The sequence below is a fragment of the Pleurodeles waltl genome, chromosome 9 (genome assembly GCF_031143425.1).
Source record: "Pleurodeles waltl isolate 20211129_DDA chromosome 9, aPleWal1.hap1.20221129, whole genome shotgun sequence".
Lineage (NCBI taxonomy): Eukaryota > Metazoa > Chordata > Amphibia > Caudata > Salamandridae > Pleurodeles > Pleurodeles waltl.
The window spans coordinates 974,518,929-974,540,359 of NC_090448.1; the positions used below are offsets into that span (position 1 = coordinate 974,518,929).

General features: G+C 43.3%; 1 protein-coding gene across 2 annotated transcripts in view; it reads left to right on the top strand.

Moving 5' to 3' along the window:
• The window catches only part of LOC138260173 (rab9 effector protein with kelch motifs-like), a 145,461-nt gene extending 127,420 nt beyond the window's left edge, over positions 1–18,041 (top strand). For both annotated transcript variants that reach the window (XM_069208413.1, XM_069208414.1), the window contains exons 12-13: positions 1,982–2,079; positions 15,944–18,041. In XM_069208413.1, coding sequence (XP_069064514.1) covers positions 1,982–2,079; positions 15,944–16,179 — 334 coding nt within the window. In that variant the 3' untranslated portion in view covers positions 16,180–18,041. The remainder of the gene's footprint in view (positions 1–1,981; positions 2,080–15,943) is intronic.
• The last annotated feature ends 3,390 nt before the right edge of the window (positions 18,042–21,431 follow it).

A 21,431-nucleotide genomic window follows, 5' to 3' on the forward strand; every position in this document is an offset into this window, starting at 1 on the left:
GTGTGACACGAAGTCACTGGTCAAAATGCAAATATCACTACATGTATATATATTTTATTTTAATCTTTACATTAGGGACCATTGTTTCTTTAATAATTAGAGTCCTAATACCAGCAAAACATGGTGTGGCTGTTTTTTGGTCTAAATAAAATTCCATTACTGCCAGAGCTTAATCCTGATGTATATTTGTATAAAGTGATACAACTTCAAGTGTCACTAGCCATTGAGTTTCATTGCCCAAAGGGAGGCCTTCCGCTTTATTATTAAAACCAGTGATGTCTTGAATATATGAATTCACTTTAGGTATGAATAAACATAGGAAGGTATCCACAAATTTGGTATTTGTTTCCAACAAAGAGCCTTATCTGTATACAGTTGTTCGGCCTGGAGGATGATGGAGATCCTTATGAACATTTGGGAGCAAATACAAAACTGGAATGCAAGGTGGCGTATTCTTGATAAACTGGAATTCCTCAGGTTCGATAAAGCCATCATTTGAGACTCCTCAAGAATCTGAAATAGTATATCTTAATCCCAATGGTGCAGAATCACCTGGTTCCCTCTTGTAAAATTCCTGATCATAAGCGTTGCTGTATCCGTCTACCAAACCTTTGTTTTTATCCCAAACGACAACTGCTCCACCTTCTACGCTTTCTTAATTCATTGTAAGCCTTTCTTTCAGGAGGTGAAACATTCAGTTTGTGATAAGCCAGCTAGAGACGATATTGACCTACTACAGATAGAACTATTTTTTTTTTCATTGTGAGTAATTCACTCGCCAGTTAAAGGAGTAGAAAACAGAGATTTTTTCAGAGGCCAGATATTTCAAAATCAGCGACAGATACCTTGTTATGAAAGAACAAGAAAATCCATTTTAAAGTTAACAGTTTAGGAGCCTCACTTTTTAATCTCACAAAATGTGTTTTAGATGATAGAACAAATATAAGACTTTTACTAACAGAGCCAGTTGTTCTTTAGATAGATATACAGATTAATAACTGAAGGCTTCACAGCTTCTTGTAGGTGTTGCGTCTCATTCACATCTCCCATGGTTGATCGATTTTGAGAAAGCCTTTAGAACACGGTTGTGTTCTCCTGAATCACACAGGCAATTTTACCTGATTGATCCCTTATCATTCAGGACAGAAGTGCAAATCTTTCAAATAATCTACCCGTATTTGCTTTTTTTTAAAGTTATGAATTGGGACTTAAGTGTATTACCAATGATAGGTGTATTAATGATATTTGTTTTAAAAAACATAGATATCATTGTCCTTTATCACAAAAAAGCTGTACATATCTTTTATTATATATACACTTGTTTGTATTACTATGTCTCTTGTAAATGTAGGTCATCCACATAATAAGTCTATATTATGTGTGCTCTCTTCTGTGTCGGATGTGGTGTATAGAATTTATGTACAAGCATATGAACTAGTTCAATAAAATGGTTTTGGATGATATAATTCAAGGATCAATCCATTGTTTTAGTTCTTTTCAATGATGTATTCAAAAACGTTCACTTGTGTGTTTTTTTTTGTTTGTATTTGCAATTTATAGTGGTTCAGCCTTCCATGATCTACGGATCCACCCCTAGTTTTCATTGTGAGAAAATTGTTCTTCCAAGTCTTTGCTGTCAATACTGTGTGTGGAGCCCAGACTCCTGCATCTAGAATACGAGCCTGCTAATGAGAGAGATGTTTACATTTATCTGCACCCTCTCCTTCGACCCACAGTGTTTTCTGCACTGGGGTCCTCCTTGAGTGTCTTCTAATAAAGTGAGGATTTGCTAGAGCTTGATAAAGTGAGAGAAGTTCAGCAAACCACTTCCAGGGGCGGCTGTGGACAGTAGAGGATTATAGATAACACACACATCCTGTTGCATGAGAATAATTCTCTGGTTCCCCTTAACCTATATAAAACACCACCTACTGTGCATTGTAATAATTTGACATAGTTGACATTAACCTCTATTTCACAGCTTCCATGCAGCCATGCCGGTGTCAGACCACAAGATGTTGATCAGTGGAGGCTGCTGCACTGCTGGGTCACTCACTGATGCTTTCATCTTTAATGTGGGTAAGCAATTTGCTGGAAGCCTGTTGTCTTTTATCAGGTGTCTTTTCTTGCACTAAAAATATTTTATATTAAGTCAAACCTTTTGATCCTGAAAAACCATGTACAATATCCATGAGCAGGGCTGCTCAGGAAAATTAAGTATTGCTATTAAGATGTAGATTCACACTAAGCAATACCCAAATCTAAAGTAGAGACTGCAAATATGTTTATACAATGGCATGTTTTTTAGGAATAGTGTCTTAATTTCACCACAAGTTACAAAAGACTAAGTACAGTGGAGTACATGTAATTGAATCTATTATATTCTGCTAAATAAGCTTTGCATTCAATGGATGCAAACGGTTAATGCACAAACATCCATCTTGGCTTGGGGGGACAGCAGCCATTCTGTATCATGGGAAGCCATTTGTGTTTTGTCAGATGGGAATGTTTCCTGCATGGTACATAGGTGTGTTCCGCTGCCCTAAATGACCAACTGCATGTTTATTGTCTTCTGACTTTTAACTTAGTTTTATGGTCAAACTAAGCTAAGAATCTGTGCAGAGGCCATGTCTGCCCCTGATTATGAGAGGTCTTGGATCTCTTCTGTGACTTGGAAGGGTATACCAAGCGGGCCTTATAGAGTACTATTGCCCCTGTTCTGGGTATAGCTTATGAAGCTGTAGTGGCAGCATACTATGTTTTTGCAATATGATGTGACCAGATTGTCTGTGAGTGAGATCAAGTGCTGAAGCCAGTGGGATCCCGTTTGGGTGCCCTGACATGACACAAATTGGGAAATAAAGGCTTCTTCCCCAGATGGAGTTGTATTGCCTGCACTCCTGTGACTGGGGAGTGAAGATCCAGACACAGAAGTGAGGAGGATTGAGACCGGGCTACCTATAAAATACCCATGGTGTTTGTTATTTAAAAAACATTATAATAATAATAAGCAAGGGGCTGCTGATTAGTTCGTCCTGAGCACTTCCTTTTGGTTGGTGATAGGAGTGAAGTGTGGGTTTGCAGTTTCTGTTGGGTAAAATGAGGAAGTGTTTCTCAGGCTTTCCCTCTGCCTTTTGTCTACCCCTCATTGCTACTTCGGAAGACTGATAGCCAGGCATATAAACCTCACACTTCTGTGTTGTGGTTGCTCCAGTGTAGAGACAGCCAAGTGCCACTTCCTATAAAAAGCATCACAGTCTGTATCTGAAGAGCAGCCTGAGAAGAGCACTGAAAAACCAGCCACCCCAAACCAGTTCTGACATTTGAGACACTGGATGCACATCCCCTTTGTACAAGTTGTGCATGAATGTTTGACTCAAAACAGCCCACTTTGTTCCAGTTCCACATCCTTCAAAATCCTGGAAGGTAGTGCTTTGCAGAGTTCTTCTCGAAGGGCTATTGTGTGGCCAGGGCTGGTATCTGCCCCACAGCCAGTGAGGGATCATTATCTGAAGTCTGTAGTTTGTGCTGGAGGAGGTGAGGATCTCACTGATCTGCCTTGAAGTATGTCTACCTTCTGCAGGAGGGAAGGAGTCTGCCTAGTCTTTTCAGGTGGAAAGACTGTGCACGAGGAAAGAGCCCAGCTTTTTGCAGGGGCAGAGGGACATCAGAGTCAACTGACTACCTGGGAGTGAGCTAGGAGCAACCCAGGCTATAGTGAGCCTATCCGATGTATTATATGTGGTTCCTGATGTGAATAGCTTCAAGTATCTCTGCCTATCTGCCCGGTTGGGGCTGCATCTGCAGTGGTTACTGCATTGGCCTGCTTTGGTGCTGCAGCTGCCATGATTACTACATTGGCACCATCACTGTGCAGAGGAGGTGATGCGTCAGTTCCTTACTGGTAGGGGAGGTGATGCGTCAGTTCTCTCCTCGAAGGAGAGATGATACGTCTGTTACTAGTCACGTAGCCTCAGTTCCTTACTGCGGTGCAGGGTCGATGAGAAAATGACAACTAGGGACTATGGGGGTTATTCCAATTTTGGAGGAGGTGGTAATCCGTCCCAAATGTGACGGATTTACCACCAGCCGTATTACGAGTTCCATAGGATATAATGGACTTGTAATACGGCTGGTGGTATATCCGTCACTTTACCGTCACTTTTGGGACGGATTACCACTTCCTCCAAAGTTGGAATAACCCCCTATGTGTGGAGAATGCTGACTCGTTGCGATAATGGAGCTGTGATGGAACAGGTACTGCATTGATCCCACAGGCGCTGCGCTGATTCTTCCACCGCAAGACAGGCATTGCCTCGATTTGCAGCCGCGGCACCGCGATGCGTCGATTTTCCTTTCTCAGGACACAAGTTTCCACTTCAAGGGCCCAGGGACTAGATTTGACATCACTTGGCAAGTCAGGACTCTCAGCAGAAGAGCCCAGGCACTGGTAGATGAACTCTTTGATGCCCTGAGACTTCTTAACATGAAACAAGCTTAGTTCAAGCCTTTGGAGAACCTTGGAAAGCAGGATGTAGAAAGCAAAGTACAGTCCTTTCACTCCCAAACTTCAAAGGAAAGTCTTTGTAGTGCACAAGACCCTGCCCTTCCCTGTCCACTCTAGCCCAGGAAGATCCATCAGGATATGAAGAGCGCACCTCAGCTCCCTTTGTGTGACTGTCTAGAGTGAATTTACAAACAGCCAAACTGTCATCCTGACTCAGACGTATATTCCGGCAGACAGGCAGAGACACAGAATGATTAAGCAAGAAAATGGCGTCTTTCTAAAAGTGGTATTTTCAAACTTACCATCTAAAAACCAACTTCACCAAAAGATGTATTTTTAAACTCCATGGGCCAGATGTAGCAAATCTTTAGCAAGTCGCAAACAGCGAAAATCGCCGTTTGCGAGTCTCTAAAGGCCCTATGCCATGTAGAAATTCATTTTGCAAGTCGGAACCGACTCGCAAAATGCATTTCCGAGTCGCTATGGTATGCATTTTCATTTGCGATTGCGGTCGCAAATGAAAGCGCAGTTACCATCCACTTGAAGTGGATGGTAACCAAGGCGCAAACGAGAAGGGGTCCCTATGGGACCCCTTCCCCTTTGTGTCTGGCACAAAAAATAATTTTTCAGAGCAGGCAGTGGTCCAATGGACCACTACCTGCCCTGAAAAATACCGAAACAAAAGGTTTCGGTTTATTTTTCAAAGTGCAGCTCGTTTTCCTTTAATTTAAAAGCAGTCACGGACATGGTGGTCTGCTGTTCCCAGCGGGCCACCATCCCCGTGAGTGCCCTGAATCGCTATAAGGCCGCAAATTGCGACCCACCTCATTAATATTAATGAGGTGGGTCTTTGCGACCCCATAACGACTCGCAGAAGGTGTCTGAGACACCTTTCTGCATTCCAAATTGCGAGTTGCAATTTGCGAGTCGCTGGGACTCGCAAATCGCAATTTGGAATAATGCTACATCTGGCCCCATATCTCTATCAAGACACTGCCCCTTTTACCCTATGGGAGAAGGAGGCCTTGCATTAGTGAAAAACGAACGTAGCAGTATTTCACTATCAGGACCTGTAAAACACACCAGTACGTGTCCCTCCTTTTATATACGCTGCACCCTGCCCATGGAGATGCCTTGGGCCTACCTTAGCGGTGACTTACATGTAGTAAAAGGGAAGCTTTGGGCCTGGCAAGTGGGTGCACATGCCAGGTCGAACTAGCTGTTTAAAACTGCACGCACAGACATTGCAGTGGCAGATCTCAGGCATGTTTACAGAGCTACTCATTTGACATGACATGTTTACAGACCCTGGGCACACAGAGTGCCCTTTACTAGGGACTTACTAGTAAATTGAATATACCAATCATGGTTAAACCAATCACCAATACAATTTGGAGAACTTGTACTTTTAGTGCTGGTCACCAGTGAGAAAGTGGCCAGAGTTCTAAAACTATAACAAACTAAATGCAGCACACACTCTAAAGCAGGAGGTCAGGGGCAAAAGCTTCAATTTTTACATGATAGTTTAAAAAAACATGATATAATTATATTATCCTTATCTGTCCCTGTAAAAGTCAATGGCCACTAAAATGCAAAGCAAACCGTAAACAAATAAAGGATTGAAAGCAGCAGCCTTTAAACCATGGCTGGACTGGGAACGCAAAGCAGCCCTGGCAGGTGTCCACAAACTGAGCAATAAAGAGGGCGGGGTAGGGATACTATTCACTGTCGTTTACAGTTTAAATATGGCAGGCTGCCATTAACCTTAGGGATCATTGCTGAGGGATGCCAGGTGGGGCCCGGGCCCCAGTTCTGTTGGTCCTTCAGTCCCATCCCCACCCTCGTGCCCCACCACCACAGCTTCTGAAGAACCAGGAGGAGCGACACAAAAAAAACAAAAAACATGCTCTAAATTTGGCAACCCACATTAATTTCTACAACCACCTTTCATTGAAAAGCACTCTTGTTTGCTTAAATTGTGACTTTCTTTACATGAGGGGAGGGATGTGTGTGTGTTGCGTACATACATAACTATGCATATACAGATATATATGCACATGCACATACACATACAAAGGCACTAGGATGCCACTAGGATGGATGGATATATATAGATGGATATATATATATCCTAGTGGCGGTCGCCACTAGGTAGTTATAATTAGGACCTAGTTTATATATTAAAAAAAGATTTTTTTTTTACTTGCTTATGTTTTTGCCGCTGCCTGATGAATGTTCACAAAACTTTCCCAAAATATTTGCCAGTCAGCTGCTGTGTGGAAAGTTTTGGGTGATCCGTCGGGCGGGAAGGGTCCCAAAATGCATTTTCCCCATTCGTTTTTCCAATTTAAGTATGAATAAATGGGTGCTCAACAAATTTATATTCCTTATGTCCTGTTACCAATCAAAAAAGTAATTATTTGATTTATTACATTTATTACCTTTTAGGCTGGGCATCCATTTCTAACCTACTGTCCTGTTAGTTTATTGCACAAGTTTGGATCTTTATTGAAATTCCCTATCTCATATCATTTTGAATAATCTCAGGAGAGTGCCTAAGCCTTACTTTGATGCCAGCTATCTATAATTATGGGAGAACAGGGATCCCAATGTCTCGAAACCTTTAAAAGCCCCTGAATCAATAGCCAATTTTTAATACTAGCCCACGTGTACAAAAAGTTCCTCGTCCTGGTTCAAACCCCAAGGGTACTTGCTGTTTAGTCGAATTATGTACTCTGATTCCATTCTCCTAAGGATGTGTTCCCTCTCACCTCCCCTCTGTGTTAATAACACCCTATCAATACCAAAAAATGTCATTTTGTCAATTTGTCCACCATGCACTTGACCACAGTGGTGTGCAACCGGATAATTTACATAATTATTCTTAATTGCTCACCAATGTTCCAAAATTTGTTTTTTTCAATGGAAAAATTGTGCTTCCCACATAGCGAAGCCCATATGGGCAGCAAATAACAAAAATTGCAAAGTCAGAATTACAATTCAAGAATTTTTTTTATCTTGACTTCTTTACCGGTAGGTAATGTTTGTTTTGCAGTTTACACTATTCTTGCATTCCTTACATTTGGCACGCCTGTAGAAACCCTGATGACTATCTAAGAAGGTCTCCTTTCTTTTATTCAAGTAACTGTGTACCAACATATCCTGTAGGGAACTACTCTTCCTATGTTATTTTTGGATAGGGACTCACAATTCTTCCAAGTATCCTGTCAGTTCTTATTAGGTGCCAATATTGCTTCAAAATTTTCCCCACTTGACCCGAATAAGCAGTGTATGTAGTGATGCATCTCACAGTATTCTCATTCTCTTTTCTACTTCTGGGGACTAATAAGGTTTCTCTTTTCACCTTTGCTACCTTTCGACAGGCATCCTCATTCACTTTCAAGGGATATCCCCTAGATTTGAATCTTCCCACCATATTGTTCTGTTCCTGCTGGAAACTCTGAAACGAAATGCAATTTCTTTTAGCTCCAAGTAATTCCCCTTAAGGTATACTCAACTTTAAGTTAGGGGGATGATGGCTACGGGAATGTAAAATGTTGTTGTTCCCTGCCATACTCTTCCTAAAGAGGCTAGTCTGTAACATATCCCCTTCCACTGTCACCACTACATCCAAGAATTCCATGATTTGTCTGTGTTTTATGTGTAAACTTCAAATTTAAAATCATTGTGATATAACCAATCCAAAAAATTACGTAATGTTGTCTCAGGTCCATCCCATATTGCAAAAATATCATCAATGTATCCTGTCCAAAAAATGTGTTTAAACTGTTTTTCGTTTTCATCCAACATCACATTTTGTGTCTCCCACCATCCCATGAAAAGACATGCATAACTTGGAGCAAAAGAGCTTCCCATCGCAGCCCCTGTAACCTGTCTGTGCCACTGATACTCAAAAAGAAAAAAGTTATTCTCCAGACATAATCTCAACATTTTTAGTAAAAACTTAGAATGTAGGTTTATCCCTAAGAAAATATTCACATGCCTGGATACTTAAGTAATGTTGTATACAGGCTTACTACATTGATGGTCACCATAATATAGCTGGATTTCCAAGCGATATCCTGTATCTTAGTAATAAAATCCATGCTGTCTCTACAATACGAGGCCAAATTATAAACGTAAGGACACAGGAAATAATCAAGATAAATCAAAGCATTCTCAAGAAGACTTCCTTTTGCGGATACTATTGGTCTACCAGGTGGATCTCTATTATTCCACTGAATTTTCGGCAGCATATAAAAACATGGTCCCGATCTTGTGCAGATACTTGACTGTCTCTCAATACTTCAACCAGGAAGTGTTGGCAGCCATTTTGGGGCTCTGCTTCAGCTGAGTCCCCAAAAACAAAGTTAAAAAAAATAAAAACAAAAGGGTGCAGGGTACAGTATCACTAGACCAGTAGCCTTGGTCAAGGCTTCCCCCGGAACCACACCAGGCAATTTTCTTTTTTAAATTCACAGCAATATTTGCGAATTTTGCAGAGTATTTAAAAAACAAAAAAACATGGGTTCCTGTGCTTGTTATAATTGTAGCCCCTGGGGGCATGTGGACTTGTATGAAGAAATAAGGGTGGGGAGGGGGGGGTAGGGCAAGGGTCTCCCTCCAAGTGCTTAATACTGCCCCGGGCAGCACCAGCACTACTACTACTGCTACTACTCCCCTTTCTTTCCTGTTCTCTTTCTTGGTCTTTCTCTTTTTCTTTCTCTTTTTTCTTTCTCCTTGTTCTTTCTCTTTTCTTTCTCTTTATTTGTTTTTCTCTTTTTTGTTTGTCTCTTTTGTTTACCTTCTCTTTCTCTCCCCCCACCCCCCTTGGGGTGCTGTGGACCACCACCTCCCTGGGGCTACAAAATAAAGCGGGAGGCCGTGCGTCTAATCACCCCCCGCCAAAATCACAATCTTTAATTTTAATTTTAGGATGAGGGGGCGTGAATCCCCCCTTCTGCGCCATATAGAGCCCCAGGGACCACCAACATCCCAGGGCCAGCCCATGAATATTAGAGGGGGGCACACACAGCCACCCACCTGGAGCCATATATAGCCGTGGGGGCTGCCACGCCGGAGGACCAGCTCCTGCTACCTCCCAAGGTGCCCAACCTCGGGAGGTAGCTCTTTACTTTTGCTTGGCGGGTGCTGTGATAACTCCTGCCAAGGAAAAGCAAACCCTGCTTTCAGCAAGTGGGATCTTTAAAATTGCTCCCGCTTGCTGAAAGCGGAGATTTCATCCCTTTCCCTGCCTGCAGATATGGGGGCAGGGAAAAAGATGAAAGTATTGCTCCCCCTCACAGGGAACTGCATTTACAGCAGCTCCCTGTGTGTGGGAGCAATGCTGGCTCCTGCAGGAGGTGGGGGGGGGGGTCGGCTGGGACAGTGGGGGCCTTGTGGCTCCCCCCTCCGCCCCTTGCAACTAAGAAAGAACAGAAGCAGTTGCTTCTGTAAAGTACAAATCATCCGAGTGTATTTTCTACACAGTTCCAATCTATAAAGTTATCTGATTCTAATGAAGACGCTTGAGGAACGATCATAATGGCAAAGTTAAAGCCAGACAACTTCACTGTAGACATTACCTCAGCATTCTTTACACAGGTATAGTTTAGGAGATGCACTATACATTTACCCAACGAGGCAGCACTTACTAATTCGCTAGTAGAAAGTACTCTAGTTGGGTAGGCATTCTTAACAAGATGCTGGCCTCTTTATGGATAAATATGCAGAGCAGGCCCTCCAGCTCACTTGACACTGCTGTAAAGCGCTACCTCTCTCTGCCCGGCTGCCACCTGCTACGCCCTTCAGCCCCCTCCTCCCCCACCAGCCTCCATGCTCTTTTTGGCCCTTTTGGCCCTCTTTTCCTGCTCTTTTTAGCCCTCAGTTCAACCCTGCTCAGCCCCCTGCATCCTACCTTCCCTTCCCCTCCACGCCCCCGAATCCCACACACCCAGGTCCTACTTAATGGAGGTCGCTGTGTGAACCCTTTGAGCAGGCCCTCAAGCTCCCCCTGGTCACTTGACACTGCTGCAAAGCACTACATAGTGTCTGTAGTTAGTGCCTTGCCTAGTCTGCTGCCTTTCTCTGGTCAGCCCTTCAGGCCTCCCTGCTCTTTATGCCCCTCGGTTCGTCCCTGCTTAAGTCCCCCCCCCCCCCCCCCCCCCCCCCCACATTCCTGCTGTTTCCTGCCATACTCCCCTCCCGCTCTTCTTGAGCCCTGCCCACCCAGGACCTACTTAATGGAGGTTGTTGCACGACTGCACAGTGGGCACCCCAAAGGTGTGCCAAAGGCAAGCCCATGTGCGCGTGTCTATGTCTGGACTGCACCCAGTGCCAGGGCCCCTGGATCTACAACCCTGCACTGGTACTCATCAGACAAAATAAAAAAACTCAGACCAAAGTCCTAGGACTCGAACTGCTGCACCTCCTCACTGTAATCCACCACAGGCCCTTCTACTGCTGCTTCTCCTGCCACGTCAGAACAACTGCAACCTCCACTCAGTCCATGCCAAGCCACAAAATTCAACTCCAATGCATACTAAACATCCGATCCCTCTGCAAGCCCCCCCCCATAGAAATCTGGGACACCCTTGCACCCAACACTCTGTTCATCTCCAAAACCTGGCTCACCTCTGCCTCGACACCATACATCGCCATTGCCACCATCATACCCTATGGATACAAGATGATTCACTGCATCTGACCCAACAAATACGGTGGAGGCATCCCCACCATCCACAAGGGCTCCCCCCACTGCACTGCCTCGCACAATGACACTACATCAATTAGGGAACACCACAATTTCCAGTCAAACCAGATGACAAAACCACCATCAGAGAAACCCTCACCTACAGAACCCCCGTGGCCCCACCTCCGCTTCTGCAACTCCATCCCAGACTTCATTGCCCCCCTCCCCTGGGATATTGCATCCAGCCACGTCATCTTCCTAGGGGACCTGAACTTCCACCTAGAAGACCCGAATGATGCCAACTCCCTCTCACTCCTTCACAACATGTGCATCATGGGCCTCTCCCAGCTGGTCACCGCACCAACGCACAGTGCAGGACACACACTAGACCCTATCTTCTCCTCAAGCAACATAACCAAATTCTCCCACACCTCTGAGGTAACATGGACCAACCACAACCTCATCAACTTCACCATCGAGGAACCACAAGAAGCCCTGACGAGATCTCCCACTGCCCCCACCAACACTGGAGCAATATCTCAGAATTCCCCTGGATGGCCGTCCTCAAAGAAACCAGACCCGCCCTTGCAGACACCATTGAACGCCTAGTGCAAAACTTCTGGACCTGGATCTCCTCAGCTGCCAACACGATTGCCCTGCTAAAGAGGACCACCAGAAGCAAGTCCACCAAACAATCCAATTGGTTCACCTTCGAACTTTTGATCTTCGAGTAACACTGCAGGAAACTAGAGAGACACCAACTTCAATGCATTCAAGACCACCCTCATAAGATACCACCACCGACTCCAAGACCAAGAAAGAAGCACTCGATACCTGCATTGAAGCAAGAACCAACCATTCTAGAGAACTCTTCCGCATCGTCTGAGAATTATCCTGCCCAGCCGCCACAGAGAACACAATCCACCCCTCCCAGGTCCTCTGCGACAAGCTATTGGCCCACTTCCACCACAAGATTGCCAACATCTAAAGCAACTTCAATGTTCAACCCACCAACCTCGACCACCCCCAAACCTCACCCCGCCACTCTCCCATTTCAGTATACCCCACTCCAGCCTACCCCACCCCAGTCTACCCTACTCAAATCCACCCAATCTAACCCACTCAAATCTACCCCATTCTACCCTGCTCCTCTCCACCCCACCCCTCTCCACCCCATTTTACTTTGCCCCACTCAGCTCTAGCATACTCCAATTCACCCAGTCTACCCCACTCCACCGTAATCTATCCCACTTCACTCTTCCCTAGTCTATTTTACTCTACTCCATTCTTGACTCCACTCCAGTCTATCCAACTCCACTCCACCCAACTCCAATCTGCCCACTCTAATCCATCCTATCTACACCACTCCACTCCATATTACCACATGCCACTCAGTCCAATCTAACCCACTTCACACAAATCCCCCCACCACCTTACTTCAATCTACCCCATCCAATCCGCCCCACTCCAATCTACCCTATCCCAATCTACCCCACTCCAGTACAATCTACTGCAATGTACCCCACTCCTATCTCAATCCAACCTAATCTACCTATTACAGTCAAGTATATCCAATTCCACCCCAGCCTACCCCACTCTACCCCAATCCAGTGACATCCACTGTTCCCCAATTTACCCTTCTCCAATCTACCCCAACATATGCCAGCTCTAATCTACCCCACTCTAATCCACCCCACTCCACCCCAATCTACCCCACTCAAATCTACCATGCTAATCTTTACAAGTTCAAAACTGCCCCAGTTTGAAACCACAGGCTACATTTCAAGCTTTCTAATTCACTAATGAGGGCCACTTTCATTTTGGTGCTCGGGCCTATTTTCTGTCCCACACTGACCCTGCTGCCTAACTCTAACAGAGCTACCTAACTTTGGCTCCGAGATAAACTCGAGGTTGCAACTCTCAGGACTGATTTTGCGACAAGAAATATGTTTGAGAAATAGTAGAAGTTATTGAGCACCCAGTTTCAGGTACTGAACTCCCAACACACAAGTTTATGCAACCTTATAAAACTAAAGTATCTAGGCACAGATCGATCTAATTCAACTATAGCGGACAGGAGGGCTTTTAGTTACTAGTTGCGTTTTTTGTGGGGGGGGGGGTTGTGTGTGTGTGTGTGTGTGTGTGTGTGTGTGTGTGTTTTTTTTTTTTAATATATATATATATATATATATATATATATATATATATATATATATATAGCATCTGGCTAATGATGGCTCTAGTGGTCTGTTGCAGCACTAATGTCCTCAATATAGGGCTATAGGCCCATGACAAATCGCGGATTGTTACTCTTTTCAGTTGACTTTGTAGTAAGTATGTGGTTGGTCGATGATCGAAAGACTGGCTAATGTAGTTCCTCGCACGCATGCAGTGATGGTGCCTTCCGGTGGCTATTTTTGTGTATTACATGCAAGTCGGACACATTTGGCTTTGCCAGAGCTTTTTCAGGTTCCGCCCTGAAAATGCAGCACAGGGAAACCCGGAGAGCGGATGGGAAACTACTGATTTAAGTAAAAAGAAAAAAAAAGCTTTTAAGATCTTAACTCCTGTTTAGAACACAATCAATCCTCACGATTGGCCACAGTCGAGCCCTAAGGGTTGCTTAGAGCGCTCGAACACTGAGCAGGCTCCAGGTCAAAGGGTTTCCACTCAGGACCTGAGACCAGAGATTCCTCATATGAACGTTCTTAATCCCATGCAGTTCATTATATGTACAGTATGGCAGTGTAGAACTGATCCAGGATCACCGGGAGTGTCTTTGAGCTCATCAGGCGGAGGCCCTTCCCTCCACTACATACTGCTTTATGTACAATGCTAAGGCTCCTGTCTGGAAGGGTGTCACTTTGTTTGTCTTTCTGAATGCTTAATGCCTGCGATCGCTCTGAAGCGACATGTCCACATTATATAAACCCCCTAAACAAATACAGGTATCTAATTAATGTCGTTTTCCTAAAAACCATTGACTTTATTACTAGTAAATACTTTCCCAGGAGTGGAATAGTATTCACTTCTGATACATTGTATATCGTTTTATGAGGTCCGGTCATTACATAGAGGACTTTACAACACAGTCACTGTGTGTTTTATGCTCTTACCTGGTAGGTTCTTGTCCTCTCTCCCTACCTTGGGGTACCATTGCGATTTGAATACTTTCTTTATATGTTCGATCTGAAGAATCAGGAAGTTGTCTTTAAAGCCCCATGGTCTTTCTCTCTCAGTTCAGGGACTTTAACAATTGCCTTTGGTATAATCACAAAACCAAGTTGGAACAGCAGCGCAGGTAAATACAAATCGCCTAATAAAAGGGGTGCCCCCATTTATCTTCACCCATTTCTACATTGTTGCTCGTTATCAATGTTAACCCTAAAAGTCTATTGCTTTATATTTTCCGAATCTTTTTCTATGCTAAGCTCTGGCTCCTATATCTTGTGCTAATTTCCTTGTGCTCTGTTATGGACCGATTCACAAAGCTATCTGTTCACCAAAGCTCAGCTCACCTTTGTGAGTAAATGCACTCCCTATGCCAAAATCCCACAGCTAGATCACAGACACGACACTGGCAGAGTGTTACACTGGAGATAGAATTCCAAAGAGACAGTGCTTTAAATGGGCCGGTACTCACCGGTACTGAGTACCGGCACTTTTTTATTTTGAGAGGGAGAGTACCGGCTTATCTCAAGAAAAACGTAATACTTTTAATTGGAGAGTACCGGCACTTCTCAGAAACAAGCAGGTACTCTATTACAGAGTACCTGCACTTCTATTTTTCCATTTAAAGCACTGCAAAGAGAGAAATTATACCAGTATGGCAAAAAGTCTGGATTTGCAAATTTAGCATGGGGGGGTGGATTTACAGGCATTTCACAGTAGAAAACCTGCACATATGGGTGCTATCCTGAAAATTGACAGCAATGTAATCGTGTAAAACAGGTTCAAGGTAGGTGAGTGGGATGGAAAGATCAATATTTTTAATTCTGTAATGAAAGGGGTTGTGGCGGAACAAGCTTATTTGTGCAAATGCACTTTTGTGTTACATTATCGTATGGAGAACAGTGCTTAATTTGTGCTTGTTGTTTCCGGTGTTGAGCACCGGCACTTATTTTTGAGGGCCGGCGCTTATTCTAATGCCTCAAGCATTTGCTGCGAGCAAAAGACACATATGGGAAAGGCGGAGGAGGAGAAAAACGAAAAAGCGACATAAATGGTGAAAGTAGAAAGCTGCAGGATGAGCTGAAGGGGCAGGGGGTGGCCGTAAATGGACTGAAGAGGCCCGAGATGGCTTCAGGATTACGCTGCCTCGGTATTCAGTGCTGGCAGATTTAATTACAGCAGCCTCGTGTTTAAGAGAAGGGCTTTGGGCACCAGCACCTTCTTATTTACAAATTAAGCACTGATGGAGAACCACATTTTTTAACAGGTAAAAATGTTGCATGCGTAAAGGATGTGCATGCCTGCAAAATTATGCCCTGTATTCGCTTTTTTAGGAATATTCCTTTTTCAGAATCGTACGAGTATTCCTACAGGAGCAAATGTATTTTTGTTGTTGAATCGAGCCCTGAAGAAAGTGGAGTTTGCAGTGAAGCATAGAACATTTTTAAGCTAAAAGTGTATCCACCAGGATAGACATTAGTGACCTGTAGAAGATTTCGGATTTTAGGAAGCATGCAGAAATTCTGCATTCCATTCAATTTTTCAACCCATCTGTGTTTTTCCACTTTTTCTAGATACCACCACCTGGAGCAGCATCACCTTGGCTACCTTGAATGGAGTTCCACGCGCCGGGCATGCCATGGTCAACCTCTCAAGTGCTCGCCTGCCTGAATCCAACCAGGAGCGGGAGGGTCGGACCGGCCTCTGCAGCGTGTTGGTCTTCGGTGGATCGGACTGCGCGGGGACGTTTTACAAGGACACAGCCAGGCTCCAACTGGACCTGAACGAAGGCAACAGCCAGGTCCGCTAATGTCACTATTAGCCTTGTGGGTGCTTGTAGGACCAGCCATTTAATACCCCTGATTAACTGTGACTGACCGCAAAGAAAGACTGGCTGTTTAAGAGTGAGGGTCAAAAGCATAAATTGAAAATGTAATTATAGGGAAGGGGGGGAGTGTATATATTGAAATTGGTCCTGAAATGTTCAGTGGGAGACGGTGTATAACAAAGCACAGAGCAGAGTTCATCCCTACAACAGAGGGAGAACTCACGGGTCCAGTAATAGAAAGCAGCACTTCCCTGACCTGAGGATGCAGATGGAATGAGTTTCAGAGAATTTGGTCCTGTGGTGAATTAGAGTTGTGAGTAGCATCTGTGTTAAACACAGAAACAAAAAGAAAAGACGCACTGCACTTGTAATGTGTTTGGGTCTCCATAGTTTTAGGACAGGAGCTCCTGTCTGGGAGTTTCATAAGCACTTGACAGATGATGTATGTCGGAAGGATAAGTTTGCTGCTGGGCGCAGACAGTTCATAGCTCACAGTAACAAAGACCCTATACTATCATTGTACACGTATTTTTTTTTGTTTTTTTACTATAGTGGAATATTTAACGCTCTGTGCTAGCCCCCTCACAGGTTAAAATAAAAAGGGGTTGAATACGAAATTGAACACCCAAAAAAAAAAAAAAAAAATCAAGGTGTATACCACTGGCCTTTGGGAGGTACTAGCCAGTCCACAAATACTCGTTTTCTACAGGCCACTCCGCCGCCTGTCATGATGATGATGATGCTGATGCTGCCGCTGCCGCCTCCTCCTTGAGTGGTCCTCTCCTCTTCTGTTGTTTTGTAATTACTATGCTGCGGGATAAAGTGAGTCTTCTTATCGCCCTGATTCCCAGCCTGTTGAATGATTGGGTATTCTGCTGCTAGTAGAGTACTACCTCTAAATTTGATCAGCTTTTTAGGGTTCAGGCTTGCACTAAAAATTAATGGGTTACAGCTGTCTATGTAGTTTAAGAAACATCTTTCAAAATCACATTTTTTTGTTGTTGCAAAAATATGAATTCAAAGCGGCATTTAGCCTTGCACTCTGCTCACAGTTGAGTACAAATGAGATTGCCGACCAGAGGCCTGGCCTTGTTAAACATTACTTTTCTAAATTACTTGACCACTTAGCGCTCTAAAGAATAGCAATCTTTCATGAGCATTACATGAAACCTCTAAATCCTCTCTGGGTTTACCCTATCCGAAAATCCCACTTACCGTTCACTTAGCAGATGAGCTGCCGTAACTCCTGTCGTTTTTAAGGGATCTACTCCTGAAATCGTACTTGGATCAGTAGAAGAACGCCAGCTCTTCCCATTTGAGGCAAGACATTAAAATGAAATCCTTGCAGGCCCGTTCTCCATGTTTTCTTTATATGCAGTCTGCCAGAATGTATGGCTTTTATGTGCCTCTGACCCCATGCTCGTGAAGGTTGACTTGGTTAGAAAACAACAGTCGGGGAGCGACTCCAATCCTAATCCCCTCCAGAAAATGTAATTCTATGAATATAGGCATGGAAATGAGGAGCACAAACATACGTTGTTAAATATAAAATAAATAAGGTAAATAAAAATGTGTCTAGTATCCAAAATATTAAGAACAACACATAAATATGAACACAATTTTTTTTTTCATTGGCAGGCTGGAGTAGAGGTAGCCAAGTAATATTTTTAAGATTGGACCAGGAGTCCAGGCATTAGGAATGAGAGGACTATTTTAAAATGGAAAACATTTTGTATCAACTAGTATTCTTTCAATGTGACTAGTTTTTTTTGCCTTGAGCTTATTTCTACCTGATGCACGTTAAATAAATCTGTTCAGTCTCACTGAAAACGCACTGGCTGCAAGAATGCTTGTTTCTGTGTATCATGTTGAATGCATTGAATGAAAGAAGTTCAATTGTTATTTACATAACAATGGGCATGTTCATGGTTGTATAGGAATGGGAAGCGGGTGCAGGGGTTGCCTGCAAACACATTTACTCTTATGGAGTGCTATAATTAAAAAAAAAAAAAAAGTATTTGCAATGCAATGGGTCTGGCATTTGCTCGAGTTAGAGTTATTAGCGTTGTAAATTCCTAACCGGACTTTTCTTGCCACATAAACTGAAATGAAAAGTAAAACAGTTGACATAAGCGAGCCGATTCAAAGCGCCATTGCCACCATGAGCGCGAAGGAGGCCCACAAAGGGAAAAATGTTTGCTCACAGTCAAACATATCAGCGATCGTGCAATTATCCATGTAACAGGGGCAATCTGGAAAATAACACCCCTTGGAGGGACAGACATAAAGCATTTACGAATGATAACAAAGGATTTTTGAAAGGCAAGCCTACAAACGACTGAAAGTGATGGGCGTGGTTAAAAGCCCACAATACTTATAACGGGTCAAATCACTTGCGCGTTAAAGTTTTTCACAAATAAGAGGAGTCAAGCCGGGCTACATTCTGGCCCTACTTCTGTTTTACTTCTACACAAATGGTATGCATGGGGCCTACCAAGATGTCTCCCTGATTAAAGAATGTAAACATTCCTGTACTCCTGTTTGAATATGATCTGACTGCACTTGTAAAAATACAAAGTTCCCTACAGCTTCAGTAGGATACTGAGGAAAAGTGCGGCATAAAAAATGTCCTAAAACTGGTCCAAGTCCAAGGTGATAATCTGGGGCCTAAAATCAAAAGGGACACTGTGCAAACCTGCTAAAGAATCAAGTCATTGAACAAGCAAGCGTGTTTACATATATCACAGTGACACTGAGTAGCCAGATATCTTATAAAAACCACAGGGAGGGGCAAAACACATACTAGCTTTTGTAATGCGACAGGACAACATGGATTGAAAGTCCTTTCTCTGGAAAGGATGGTCAAGCCAAAACTGGAGGCATCATCTACTATGGTGCAGAAATCAGGGAAGTCCCGATCGGCCTATCAACAACCGGTCACTTTGAATAGAGTGCTGAAAAAAAAAATGCTTGTCCTCCCGCAATCACACAATTGCAAATAAAAACTATCTAGGGTACAGTCAGGTGGAAGAAAGTCGTGCATTCCCCTCTATTCTACGACATAAAGTAACAGTTCAAGCACATGAGGCTATCTGGTAGACATTGCATGGAGAGAAGCTACTGAACTGAAGAAAGAAATCATGCTCAAATGAGCAAAGTTGTCTCTGATCTAAATTTGAAACCACCACTGAAACAACTCGCAAAACTAAAGCTAAATGAAGCAGCATCTTCATGATAGAGTGTTACTAACAAAAACCAGCATAGAATTTTTTTTTTTTTTTTAAAAGTCATCTGGCCTGAACTCTTCAGCTAGGAAATAATGAGAGCCAGTTACCTACACATGAACATCACTTTATAGCAAACCATACTGCTTTTCATGGCACAAAGTAACATTTCACCACTAAAATTTCAGGCTAGGAGATAGCAATTCAACTCAGTCAAAGCGCATGTTGCAGCTAGCATAGATAATTTTTAATCCACTTCATAAGACAACACACCAGCTTATTCACAAAAGTTCCATATGGATGCTTTCAAAGACCTCTGGCATATGGAATACCAGAGCCACAATGATCTGCTGGCACAAGTAAGTATATGCACATGTAGCTTCCTTGTCGAGGCCTCAGGTGGAAAGCCAGAGCGCAAGCAAATTACAATAAAAATTGACATATTGAACTCAGTCTTGCTGACAATTAGCCTTTTTTTGGGCTTATTTCTTGTACTAATAAACTGCACCGATTTCTTACTATTATTCTAATATTTTATTAACCACAATAGATCTCTGGTGGAAAGAGTTTTGTTTTTCAAATTGCTCTTCATTAGGTTTAAAGGCATTATTGAGACCATATTCGATGCCGTGGTGTAAGTTAAGTCACCTGTAACATAGGAATACATTAGTTTTATGCAGACATTAATGTTGACATCACCACGTTCTAACAGTACAGGAACTTAAATACAATCTCATGGGGAGACTGATTCACAAAGCAGATCACATTATAATGATTAACTTACTCGGCCGAGAGCAGATATCTCCTACTTTCAGTCAAAAGTGGGTGATAATGCTTTAGTGTAAGTGACCATATGATGTATTATGGGTGTATGCACTTGCCCTAGCTGAGTTCATGGCGCTGAATCATCAAATTTGGGTGTGTGTGCCAGCCAGTAAGATGGAGTCCCACCCCCACAGCATTGGGTCTCCCGGCCTTGTATCCAATGTGCCTTTCTCTGACTGAAAGAGTGAAATAAAGTTGACCTGATTTGATTTAGGGAGCTAATGGGAAGCAAGTTAGGTTGATGCAGTGTAGGGGAGATGTTCCGACATAAGAAAATCATGCAAGCTCTAACATTCATAAATAGAGCACTAAACTCTAAAGCCGGCTTTATAGACACCACAGGTCTAGCATTTGCTTGAGTTAGAGCTATTAGCATTGTAAACTCATTACCGGACTTTTCTTGCCACATAAATTGAAAGAAAAAAAAATTAGCACAATCGCGCTATGTAAAATCCTGCGTGATCGCGCTGAAATTTAAAACCGATCGCGCTGCGTGGAAAATAAAGATGAAATAGTGCAGAAACCAGGCTGAAAACATGGAGCCTCGTATGTTTTCAGTAGTTGGCCAGTGTGCTCGAGGAGGGCTAAACACCGGAAAAGGCATGACGTATGCATGCTTTTCACTAATTAAATCAAGCAGATTTTAAAAGGCAAGCCCACGAACTAATGAAAGTGGCAGGCATGACATGGGCGTGGTTAAAAGCTCAAAGAGATTACAACAGGGACTGAGTGATTGTGTGCTTGACCCTAAAAAAGAGCTCTGAAAGTGCGACCACAAGAAGGACACTGGACAGGAAAGCAGTACTAAGGTCATGCTCTGGGAGAGGGACCAAAAAATGATTCTAGCACATGCTGACCAAACAAACAAGGAAATGGGAGTGATTATGAAGCTAACAAGTGGTAAGCAGCGGGTGGGCTAACAGCCCGTTAGTAAACAAAATGTCTCCGCACATGCGATATTTCAGAGGAGACATAAAAACTACCTCCAAAAGCACAAGCTTTGTACTAAGAAGCAGTAATTGGGTTGGGCACCAGGGAAAGGACAAACACATCTAATCTGTTGTGTGAACATAGATTGAAACAGCATAAGCAGATTTTTTTCCTGCAAGCTATCCTCCAAAAAACAAACCAAAAAACACCATGATCCACAGGATAGCTGCTGTTTTCTCTTTATGTATAGTGGTT